This window comes from Selaginella moellendorffii, unplaced genomic scaffold, assembly GCF_000143415.4.
Source record: "Selaginella moellendorffii unplaced genomic scaffold, v1.0 SELMOscaffold_158, whole genome shotgun sequence".
Classification (NCBI taxonomy): Eukaryota; Viridiplantae; Streptophyta; class Lycopodiopsida; order Selaginellales; family Selaginellaceae; genus Selaginella; species Selaginella moellendorffii.
In genome coordinates, this window is record NW_003314419.1 from 83,715 (window position 1) to 96,728 (window position 13,014).

At 35.8% G+C, this 13,014-nt stretch overlaps 1 protein-coding gene across 1 annotated transcript; it reads left to right on the forward strand.

The window, feature by feature from the left end:
• Window positions 1-541: 541 nt before the first annotated feature.
• Window positions 542-3,762, forward strand: LOC9663308 (vesicle-fusing ATPase). Its single transcript, XM_024667138.1, has 21 exons — window positions 542-684; window positions 740-835; window positions 883-967; window positions 1,028-1,078; window positions 1,143-1,316; window positions 1,363-1,517; window positions 1,566-1,674; window positions 1,732-1,831; window positions 1,886-1,941; window positions 2,005-2,070; window positions 2,120-2,202; window positions 2,245-2,378; window positions 2,425-2,635; window positions 2,688-2,819; window positions 2,865-2,925; window positions 2,979-3,038; window positions 3,097-3,155; window positions 3,199-3,286; window positions 3,339-3,461; window positions 3,509-3,577; window positions 3,625-3,762. Exons 1-21 carry the CDS (start codon window positions 542-544, stop codon window positions 3,760-3,762), a joined length of 2,193 nt encoding a protein of 730 aa, XP_024522906.1.
• Window positions 3,763-13,014: the final 9,252 nt, after the last annotated feature.

Consider the following 13,014-nt stretch of genomic DNA (forward strand, 5'->3'; position numbering starts at 1 on the left):
ATGGGAAACACTAGGTCAAACATTAGTGGAATATATAGTTTCAGAGGGAAAAATGTTAGCATTCAAATCAGACATTAACTTAAAATATTTAAAATAAGCTCTTTGTGAAAAAGGATTGGCCTGGTGAATAAACCCCTTTCTATTGTTATTTGTCAAATCTTTGGACAAGGTTCAGTGAAAGTGGCTTGCCCATGAAAAAGAACTGCCAATGAAACGACCTTGAATGGATCTGTTGAATACACGCAGTGTAAGGACAAGAATCTGGCAATGGTAGTTTCCCCTTATAAGCCTATTTTGCTTTTTCAATGCACTCTAAAATTGGAAAAGATTAAATAAAACTGCATTGAGCAAACTCTGGTCGATCTATTGATTTCCTACAAACATTTATTGGATAATCATATAGATCTAAAGGTTTTATATTCCTTTCCATTAAAGAGAATTTTAAGTTTCATACACATACTTTAGCGACAGTTAATTGTGATTTTATGAATATTTAGGGCAAGTCAACATCTTATTATTTTTCTGTTGCGTGCGTTTCAGGATGAAGGTGACGACAACTCCAGCGCAGGAGTTGGCGCTCTCGAATTGCGCCTATTGCTCTGCTGCAGAAATTGCCAAATTCTTGCTACCGGGGAGAGACTATGGCTGGGCACTCATTGGCTCAAACATGGTTCTCAATGTGAAATATCCTTCTGATTAACCACGTTTTATCAGTTTTTCTTGACGTGTCATATAATACAGCTCATGAAAGCATACAAGAAGGCCAGATTGCGCTCAACGCAATCCAACGACGGAATGCAAAAGTTTCATCCGGGGATGAAATTTCTGTAGCCAAGTAAGAATCAAGCTCTTCCAGTTCAATAACTCTAATGCATATCCCAGATTTCTCGCCCCAGACAAGGGCTTTAAGCTCGTCGTGGTAAATCTTGAGCTAGAGTTTGTGAAGGCGAAGGGTAAAAGTGAACAGGTTTTTCCTGTCCCTTTTCTGGTTTTCGACCTGGCTTACAAATGTAAATAAAATGCACAGCTTGATGCTCAGACTCTGGGACAAGAGCTTCAACGACGGTTTGTCTCACAGGTCAGTGTCAAGAGTCTTTTCTTAGCTTGAGCAAGGTGAGAAAAATGACATTGCGTTCGTAAAGGTCTTCACTGTCGGCCAGAAAGCAACGTTCGAATACTGTGGTATCAATTACGTTTTTAATGTCTCACATACATTGGTGGAGGGGCAAAAAGAAAACGACACCAACGTAATACGTGGAATGCTTTGCCCTGAGACAGCGTTTCTGTTTGAGACAAATCCTGGCTCAGGAATCAAGGTAATGCAAGTTTAAAATTAGTGGTCCTTATCTGCGAAGTTTTTAGATTGTCAACCAACGTGGTGGAACAACTAGTAATATCTTCAAACAAAAAGATCTGAATTTTCAGAAGCTGGGGATTGGTGGTTTGGACTTACAATTCCAGGACATCTTTCGTCGAGCTTTTGCATCTAGGGTTTTTCCACCTCATGTAGTCAGCAGGTATACTCTATATCCGAGAAGTTTAACTTGAACTTGCTCAATGTAAAGGTTGGGAATCTCTCATGTAAAGGGATTGCTGCTTTTTGGCCCTCCTGGTACTGGGAAGACATTGATTGCTCGGCAGATCGGGAAAATGTTAAATGGGCGTGAGCCAAAGGTAAATCATGTTCCCCATTCTTCGTGGATAGCATGTCGTACTGTTTTTTTCGCTAAGGTTGTCAATGGACCTGAAGTTCTCAGCAAGTTTGTTGGAGAGACAGAGAAAAACATTCGGGACCTTTTTTCTGACGCTGAAAACGACCAAAGAATGCATGGTTGTGCCGTCTGGAGATTAGAGCTATAATGAAGCCTTTATCTCTATTCTGCAGGTGACCATAGCGAGCTTCATATTATTATATTTGATGAACTTGATGCAATATGCAAGGTACATATTTCTCCAGACATTAGGGCATATTTTATCTGTTTCAGCAGCTTTTATTTTTGGCAGGCAAGGGGTACGACCAGAGACAGTACAGGGGTCCATGACGGGATTGTCAATCAGCTGCTTACAAAGGTTGGTTCATAGATTATTTCTCTCTGTTGTTTTTGAAAACCTTCTATAGATTGATGGCGTCGATTCACTCAACAATATACTCCTCATTGGAATGACCAACCGGAAAGATTTGCTGGATGAAGCATTGCTAAGGTCATATATATTATGGTGTTTTATAACTAATATTTAAACCAGACCAGGGCGTCTTGAGGTGCAAATAGAAATCGGGCTGCCTGACGAGAAAGGGAGACTTCAGATTCTTCGAATCCATTCAACTCAGATGAAAGAAAACTCATTTTTGGCTTCTGATGTGAACCTGGAGGAGCTTGGTAAGAAATCACTTCAACAAAACTAGAATTACTTGTGTCTTTACAGCTGCACGAACAAAGAATTTTAGTGGTGCGGAACTAGAAGGTCTGGTTAAAAGTGCAGTATCATTTGGTCTGAATCGACAAGTCAATGTGGAAGACTTATCACAATCAATTGATGAAGAAAATATCAAAGTGACAATGAACGATTTTCTTCAGGCACTACATGAAGTCAAACCTGCTTTTGGCGCCGCTATAAACACTTTAGAGATGTACAGGTGCAGTTTCTGCCTTGAAAAGCAAATAATAAATCCTTATTTCCATTTTCAGGACAAACGGCATGCTGAATTGTGGAGATAGACACAGACATATAAGGGAGACTGCGATGACGCTTGTAGAACAGGTGAAGAGTAGTGAGCGCACATCATTGCTTACTTTCCTTCTTGAAGGACCTAGTGGAAGGTACTGTTCTGTCATTCTTTTGATTTTGCATCACAATTTTTTCAGTGGCAAGACGGCTCTCGCGTCAACAGTTGCAATTGACAGTGATTTTCCATACATGAAGATTGTATAAACTTTCGAGCATAGTGCATATTTTAATTGGTATTTCTAATTTATCAGGTTACATCTGAAAACATGGTTGGACTGACGGAGGCCACCAAGTGTGGATTGATCACTAAGGTGACAAATTTGCTTATATTTAATATTACAATTATTAATGTATAGCTCTATTCGACAGGTTTTTGAAGATGCTTATAAGTCACCATTGAGCATTATTATTTTAGACGAAATTGAAAGGTAAATATTTAAAATATGTAGGTAGATACCATTTATTATGCAGGTTGCTTGAATATGTGAATATTGGCCCACGTTTCTCCAACGTCATACTTCAAACACTATTTGTTCTCATAAAAAAGTTACCGCCCAAGGTTGATGCCTTGTCATGCTGAAGCTATTTTAATTGAGCATTATTCAATTTAGGGTAAGAAGTTGATGGTTATTGGAACTTCAAGTATGGTTCATGTACTTCAGTCTATGGATCTTGTGGGTGCATTCAATGTGACTTTAAATGCTCCAAACCTCGAACCCAATGACGTGAAAAAGGTATAATTACCCTAAGTAGCCCAGTGGCAACCCAAAGACTTTTTCAGGTCTTGCAAGAAATTCGTGTGTTCGCTCCTCAAGACATTGATACAGCCGTGCGAGCTTTAGACCAAGAGGTGCCTCATTTAAGCAGTTTCATATACCAAACTCTTGTCTTCTACAGATACCGATCAAACGATTATTGATGCTGGTAGAAATGGCTGCACAAGGGAAAGGGGGTGAAGGAGCTGCGGATGTTTATGCTGGTAAAAAGAAGATTGACATTAACCACTTCTTTGAGTGCCTTCATGACCTTGCATGAATGAGCTACCTAGCTTGCTTGTACTTGTCGTAGAACTTTCTCTTCTTTTTTTTTCCTGGACGTGAATTAAAATACCAAGCTGACAAAGTAAATTGACATAGATGAGTAAGAAATTCCTTCTTGTTGAGTCTGATGTTAAGCATTCCATTTAACATGTTTTTCTAGAAGTATTCTTAAAACAAGTACGACCATACTTTACTGACATCTTCAGGATTTGTTAGATAAGAAACTATCGATGACTGAGGATTAGCATTCACAAACACATGAGAGTTTGACATAGAAAAACTTTAGCCAACTCACTGGGTTCTTTGGGAACTTCCAAGAGAATGCCAATTTTGGCTCAAACGACAGGCCCATGGCTGCAGAACGTCTGCAACCATTTCATGTTTTATGACGGAGGAAGCGAGTGGAAAAACAGTAAGAGAGATAATGGGAAAGAGCTGGAGGAAGAGTTTAGATTGTTTCAGTTTATAATTTTATCCACATATAGTTGAGATATCTAATCCCTTTGACAGTTATGCTGAATGGTTTGTATGGAGAGAGACAAATGTCCAGGTCAATTATATTATATAAAGACATCAGCTGTAACTCATCAGGTGGTTGTTCATGACTCTCGCTGTTGAATTTCCAAAACAATCAACTTCCACATACATCCCTACTTTTTGGCATTCTGGCTTTTGGAATTTAAACCATAAAACTTCTTCCTTCTCTTTTTTGATTGAATCTTCCTTTGAATCTAGTTCTGACCAGAGCACACTTACATACGTGTTATGGTAATCCTTCCTTTTGAGGTGTGTTACATTTAGTCCAAATTTGGTTCTGATCTTGTGCATCCACCCTCCTTTGATCAGTGTGATGACTAGCAGGGATCCCAGCTCTGCTGGGATAGTTGATTTAATAATTCCTCTAGAATTTTCATTATCTTATAGAGGGAATAATTTCTTAGAACTTGCTTCTACTCTTCAATATGTAACAGTCTTTTGGTTTGCAGGTTTCTTTGTGAGTGCACATTTAGTCCCACTGTAACATGCTGGTCCTAGTTCAATTCTGACACTGTTGATGCATTTGAGAAAAGAGTTGACTGTGCTTAAGTTTACTATAAAAAAACATAAGAAGGGCTAGCCAGTAGCAATAGGAAATTTTGATTGCTCACAGCAAGCAAGTTTCTTCAAGAGAAAGCTTTATCATATTCAATGGTGTCCTTTTTATGCTACAGTATGTGAATTAAAACACATGTGCACTATTAAAAGTTCTGGAGTGGCAATCCCATGAATTAAGTCATTTCATCTACTTTTGGAATCACGTGCTACTATTCTTTAACCCTGTTAAGCTTCCATAACCATTATTATCTTGCTGCAGAAAAGCATCAAATAAAGCTGATGTATGTTAGGTGTGGGTATTTATGATTGCATTATTTGATAATTGGATATATAGTGAAAGTCACTTTCTTTTGCAAGTTCCTTATAACTGCAAGAAAAATCACATGTAACTATTTTAAGAGCATGCAAAAGATTAATGGAATCCACATACCTTAGGTGTCAAGACCGAGTATGTAAAACCTGAGTTTCTCTATGTCTTAGTATCTTTTGAGCTTACTACAGATCTTGAAATTGAAAATATTCAAGTGGACACCATCAATGTGCAAAGAAAATGCAGGATATTTCTCATCTCAGTTCCTTGGTTGGCAATCCTATGATTTCTTGTGCAGCCTCTTGAAATGCAACAGCCCACATGCTGCTGCTATCCTCTATGCACATCTTTAGAGCATACTTGAACTCCACCTGTGTTGTCTCAATATTGCAAGAGCTGCAATAACCAGCCATCTGCTGTTCGGGTAGCATTTTTGCCACATTGCCATCCATTCATGAGATTAATACATGTGCTGTAACAGAACTCATCTCTCTTCATTTCCTTCACAATAGCTATCACTCTGTAAGCAGGGGTGCTTTCCAACACCTTTAGCTGCATGTTTGATATCTCTGACAAAGTTGTGGTGTGGCTAACAGTCTGTCTTGATGATGATGTGCTCAAATGTATGAATTTAGTGACATTGTAGTACAGTGACCTCCACTCTCACAAATCAGTCACTGGTTCTATTTCTGGTTCAATGAGAATAGTGCTCAGACCAATTGCTGAAATTGATTTATCATTCCACCATTGACACATATAATTGGCTGAACCCCATATATGAGCCTTCTTCTTCTGCTTTTAAATCCCACAGGCACAGGTCAACACTATGGCCCGATTTGTCACATAGACACAGTGTTCTCTTCTTCACAAAAGATCCATTGTCATGCGATGTCATAGTAATTGCAAATGCATATTACAATGCCAATCACGTCAACGAAGGAGTGCTTTTCCACCTGACACGCCTCTAAGATGCTTTTTCTTGCCAGGACAGTTTTTGGGAATGATGTATGCTCATCCAGTGCTACCTTTGCTAGCTTGAATATCCCAGGTCGCTTTAGATGGTGTATGCCTGATTAGAACGTCGTATTCCACCAAATGAATACACAGTGCCCTGAACAATCTTGGAAAAAGCCACCACACAATCATCAGAACTGACAATTCTGATCTCAGTTCCTGGGAAATCAACAACGTCAAATGACGTCATGCATCTAAACCTTTTCGTGTTGAAATGTCTCAATGTTCTTGTGTGTAACTCTTGAGCGGTATGACCACCTGTAAGAACAGTCACTGATATCTTTGATGTACACCCCTTTTACAGTGGCCCTTACAGGAATGGAAACTGTAATATATTGTTCTTCTGTTTTTTCTTTGCCAGTCTAATGCATTGATGGTGTAAGCGTCCGATTGGTTTGGAGCTCCGTGCCTCAAAGCGTCCTCCTCGATCACTTGGATAGCTTGTTCCACCACTCCCCTCTTAAAATGAGAAAACAGAGGATTGTGCTTGCAGAGATTATCTCCTCCAATTCTCTCGAGAAATTTACCGAGAATGGCCACTTGTTGTAAGGGGCTTGAATGGGTAAGGCCTTGTCCTCCTTGGATAGCTAACGCAATGTCATCTTCACGAGCTATGCAGGCATGTAGCTCAGAATTGCAAACCAGTCCTACTGCACTACCTACGCTGTCCCTACTGGCAAAACTTTACACAGCCAGATAGTTTTGCTTAAAGCTTAGAAGTTCAAGTTCAAAGCTTTATGCAAAACTATCATGTTCAAATTATAACATTACATATTATAATAGCTTTTAGAAGTAATTATTTTTATGTTTTTTAAAAATTATTTTCCTTAGTATATTAGTAGAAAATGAATTGTCAAAGATAAATTTTTCTATCCCACCCACCGCAGCTGGAGTCTTGGCTAGTTTAAACAAATGTGCCCCTTAATCTAGGTGTTATATATTCTTCCAAGATTCTAAGATCTAACGGTTGACGTAACATTTAGGGTCATAAAAATATTTGAAATGTGTCATTTAGGGCGGGAGAGAGCGACGGGAGACGAGGGTATCATTAGACATCACATCACCTGCGACATGAAATCTTCCGCGTTTGCAACACCTGAGACTCCGATCCAGCCCTTTTTCAATGACACAAGTACCCGACTAGATTCTCCGGGAGCTTGTGGAGCCTGGCATCTTTGCAGCACAAGATCAACGTCCCACAAAGCGTGGACAAGGAGTGACAAGAGTGATCTCAAGTGCTTGCCACGCAGTTGTGATCTTCTCTTTCCTTGCTTCCTGGAGCTTCGATCGGTGGCTGCTCAGAATGAAACAACCTCTACGACTTCCAGGTCAGTTTGTGAGTTTCGAGCATCAAAAGCTCATCGAATTGCCACCACCCAGGTCGTAAGCTCAATGGTGAGGAGGCTGGGAAGAACAAAGAACATTACCAGGCGAGCTCCCAGGACCAACAATCTATGCCAATGATGGTGATAGGCTTCTCATTACAGTAATAAACACTGTGAAGTACATGTTGTCGATTCATTGGTGATGAGCAGTCTCAAAAGGTCCAACACATTCTGTGATCTAATGCTCTGTCACAGGCATGGAATCTGGCAATTTAGAAATCTCGGTGTATGTCACGCAGTGTCCTCTCCAACAAGGCTAATCATTCCTTTACAACTTCACCGTGGATTCAGACATGTGAACTCTCTTCTGGCATGCACACAACTGTCTATGGAGCCATTGGCAGCCTGGAATGAATGCAATGAAGGGCGTTGCAGAACCTAGGGACTGGTTCAGTTTCAAGGGGGATCCTTGGAGGAAACTCTACCAGGTAATATAACTGAGGATTGATTAGCCTTGACATGTTGTGTTTTGCAGTCTTGCTTTGGCCTTGGAGACTCGCACTATGGTCTTCCATGACAACTGTGATGATACCTTTCTACTTGCTTCCATGGCAAGATGGCTCTCAGCTTTTCAGGTGCCGTGGGCTACTACCCCTGCACCACAACCAAAATATATCAATGTCATGAAGATGTTTCTTCACTTAAGATTTTTTCTTAAGAATTTTCCTAATAGATTTAATAAAAAAATATAAAATAATTGTAGATTGATTTAGTTAATTTTGCTATGGAACATTGACAGAAATCACTCTCCCCTCTCTTGGCACTCTGTGGAACCCTATTTTCTGATAGAAAAGAGATTTTTTTCAAGAATATACATAGTGGTCTTTCAAAAAAGGTTTATAAAAAGCAATAGTTTGTGACACAACATCAACCTCTTGCTTTTACATGTAGGCTTTTATGAGTTTTCCAATTCCTTCTCATGCCTCCTGAGATCTTAGCAAACAAATAATTCAGCCCACTCTTAGCTTTAGAGCTCAACTTCATGCTGCCAATCCAAATAAAAAATGAAATCAAAAGTAACTCATGTCCCCAGGAAAAATAGAAGCCATACGGATTCACTAATAACACCTATCAAACCAAACCATTTGTTTCACTTTGAGTTCTAATTCGGCTACTTAGATGTTAGATCCAGGATAATGTATATATCCTGGATTATATACATCCACATCACTGTGAATCCACTCATCTAGAATTCTAATTGTATAAGTGCATACCAATCAATACCAAGAAAATTAGTGATTAAAGTCCCAGCCATGCTGGGAGCATCGTGTTTATTCCTAATATTTTAGTAACTTCAAAGAGTTGTAATAGCAATTGTAATTTTTAACATAATCATAATGATAACATACATAGTTAAACATAATATAATATTTATATTAAAAATCCCTTCTACAATTCACTCTATCACCAACACACATCATAACATAATAAATATAACTCATATTATTATATCACATTTAAAATTCTGATTGTTGAGTGAAGTCTTCTATTGTAGTTTTCTATTGTATTTTCTATTGTATGGTGTTAGTGATTCACACTAATTATACAAGGTACACATAAAATAATGATGATTCATTATGTATGATGCATTACTAACCATATCAATTTTAATATAAAATTCCATATGGCATATGAAGTCTAGATGATGTTAGCATGATACTTGAATATGAAGTGTTGCATAAGTCAAGCAATATGTATCACATGCTTGAAAACTCTTCTACGATTGTTCAAGTACCCTTGAACACCACATTCCCACACATGCAAACTTTGCGAAAGGTGACACCGTCCTTGGCAACAAGTTCCAGAGTTTCGGAGTTGACCACTAGTAAGCTGTCGAGGCAAACGTATTTCATGCCCTGCCAAGCCTTGAGCATGATTTTAACATCGTGTTTTGTGTTAGTGATAGAGTCAATTGTAGAAGGGATTTTTAACATAAAGATTATATATGTTTAACTATGTATGTTATCATTATGATTATGTTAAAATTACAATTATGATTAGAACTCTTAGAAATTACTAAAACATCAGGAATAAACACGATGCTCCTAGTGTAGCTGAGACTTTAGACTTTAGTTACTAATTTTCATCGCTCCCAGGTTTGATAATGTTATTATACTATATTAAATATATTACCATAGACAAAATATAAAAATATTATTATTTAGGTGCTACATCTAAATTTAAAAAAAAACATTAATTTTTTATAATCTATTTATTATATTTTATATTTTTATATTAAAGTGTTACTTTAAGTATATTAAAATATAATAATGATAAAAAATATAAATTTAAAACACTTTTAAACTGGATATATTTTATAAATTTTAAAAATATAAATATTGTTATGGAGATTAGTACTTATTAAAAGTTAAAGTATTATATTACATATCATTAACATTGTTTCTGTATATCTTTTTATATAGAGAAAATGCTTATATAAATTAAGATTATTATCTCTACATTTCATTGTTTTTTATTTAAATTTATGGCATTATAAAAAATGTTATTGGGGCTAATATTTTTCAGTGAAAGGTAAGGTTTTACTCTGATATTAGGGTATTGATGATGCGTAATCATTTTTTTCCTGGAATGACATTTCTTAGATTGTAGCCATTTTTATTGTGTCTAATGTTGCTCAATCATATTTTTACCTGTATGTCATTTTATTTATTTATCAAATATTTATTTATCAATTCATAAATTATTAGTCTTAAAAACAATATTATCACTATATGATATTACACAAATCTTAGACTATATCTTAGCTAACAAACAACTCAATGCAATTATATTCATTTATGAGTGTATAATAAGAATCATAAGATTATTGACAAATCGAAAGCTAATTTATAGGATAAAATAGCTGGAGCCATTCAACTCTTATATTTTAAGTTATGAAATACATCAATTTCTATATTCACCACATTATTTACATTTAAAATTTATAGTATATTTTCTATTGTGTCTGCTATATATGATCTTTGTACAAAACAATTATGTTTAATTTTACTAATGTACTATTGAATCAATCAAATACTCTTTGTTATATAAACGTTTTATTCTATAGATCAAAGTGTATGCTGATATATCCACTGGGAGATGTAGCATGTAGAAAATAAATAGATCTTCTTTTGTAATTCTAAAATGTTAGATATTTTGATTGTATACAATGTTAAATTTATCTTTATTTTACTACTATTCATCTAAAAGGAAATGGAAAATAATGCAATTAGATATAATGCAAGTGTTGGGGAACATAAGATCATTTTTTAATCATCATTTTGATTGAAATTGAATTTTTATTGTCCTTATAAAAAAGTACACAAATCTAGTAACTATTTTGAAATCATTTAATAGTAATTTATTTTTAAATTGGACTTCATATTTTTATCATAAAGCATTAGTATTGGTTTGTCTTAATACAAACATTATATCTCTAATATAGTAAATGTTTTTGTTTGTACCTCTTTTCATACACCTCTAATATAGTGTGAATATCTAGATAGATTTACTTATGTATATTTTTAAATATAAAACAAGACACATAATAGAAATTCTAATATTCTTTAGTAAACTATGAAAGTTAGAGGCATCAGATAAAAACAGTCTACCTCAATATGCAATCAAAATTATAATTTCCAAAAAACTAATCTTTTATTTTTTATAGTATATATAATTCTTTGGTTTTGTGAAAAGTCAATTGCTTTTCAAGTATGGCAGCAATTTTGTAGATGTGTTTAGGTTTGTGTACCTTTTTATATAGGCAATAAAACAATTTAAATTCAAATTTAATGATGATTAAAAAATGATCTTATCTTCCCCAACACTTGCATTATTATCTAATTACATTATTGTCCATTTCTTTGGAGATTATTAGTAGTAAATATAAGATAAAATAAAAATAGACATGCCAAGAGAAAGAAAAAAAAGAAATAGATTGAACAATTATAATTACAATTACATTTTTTCAAATTGAAAATATTCTCTACTACTCCGAGCAGAGCTGGGATCTTTGCTAGTCTTACTCTTTATTTAAAGTTGCTATTTTGGCATTAGCGTCACATATTCCATTTTTAGAATATCAATTTTTACTTATGGCAGACTAGCAAGGAATCCAGCTCCGCTGGAATAGATAGGACATCTGTTACATAGGTGACATGAATCCTAAAGAATTAGTTGTTTTTTTTCATCATTCAGTAGTGATGATGTATATTTTTTAAATCGTTTGTCTGAAATTCATAATGTCATTTTAGTGTAGAGATTGATAGTTATACCTTGGAGATCATCAATATCCACAAATACTTTTTATGACAATGGAACATTGTCTTTGTATATACCCTTTCTTTTATTGGTAACAAAAGTAATATAAACAGATGGTCTCTCATATCCCATATTGTTGCAATTATTATCACTGTATAGGAAGTTATTATAGAAATTTAAAATTATAGAAAGGATTCTAATCAATATCTTTTATGTATAACTTGCAAGATGGCAGGGTCAGTAAGGAATCTCTTGTATCCTTTCATGGTCTAAATGTTTCTTTCTTCAGATCCTTGAGGAACTTCGAGCAGAAGGTGTTCCGGATTATTTGACTCCTCACAGTTTCTGAATGTTCTTTCCTTGCTGCTCTACAGTTACCTAGCATGCTAGGTGAAAGTCTGCAAGAATTCACCAGGAACCATCCAGCCTTGAGCATGCTGCTACCAACTCTAAAGCCATATACAGTTGGCCATCTTCTATCTTTGTATGATCACTGGGTCGTGGTGCAGGGATTTATCTGGGGAATCAACTACAGATACATTTATCATATACAAATTCATACATATACTTCTTTGATCAATGGGGTGTGAACTCAGCAATGTAAACTTGGTTAAACCTTGGTTAGGGAGATTGCCATTTCCTTGGCTCACAAGCCATCTTGACCATTCTTTTTCTTCTGGGTTTACTTGCATGTATGGAATTTCTTAGCTCAATTCTCAATTTTGAAGAAATTCTTCTTGATCTCATAGGATCCCTTTCTAAGGTCAACATTAGCCTCCCCAGCAATTACCTATTAAAGCCTCTCAAGATAATGTGGAAAGGAGGAAGAATTCAACGATCTTATCTCTTGTTGGAAAATGTAGGTGGTGTTTAAAACGTGAATCTATCACTGCAACATTCTTCCTAGTGGACAGATATTCTTGAAAACTCTCAAGGAGAATTAAAGTCCAGCTCTTACAATTTCCAAAGTTTTGTTTTGATTTGTGCATTGCTGGGTGAGCCAGATACTTATGACTTTGCTCTTTGTTTTTCTTGAACTTATCTTCTTGTAGTTGATCCTTTGGTGGGAAGTATAACCTGTGAATATTTGTCCAAAATGCTGGTAGTTTCTGACCATGTTGTGATCGACGGGGGGCCAAATCTCCCAGGGGGGCCAAATTATAATGTTATATCTATATATATA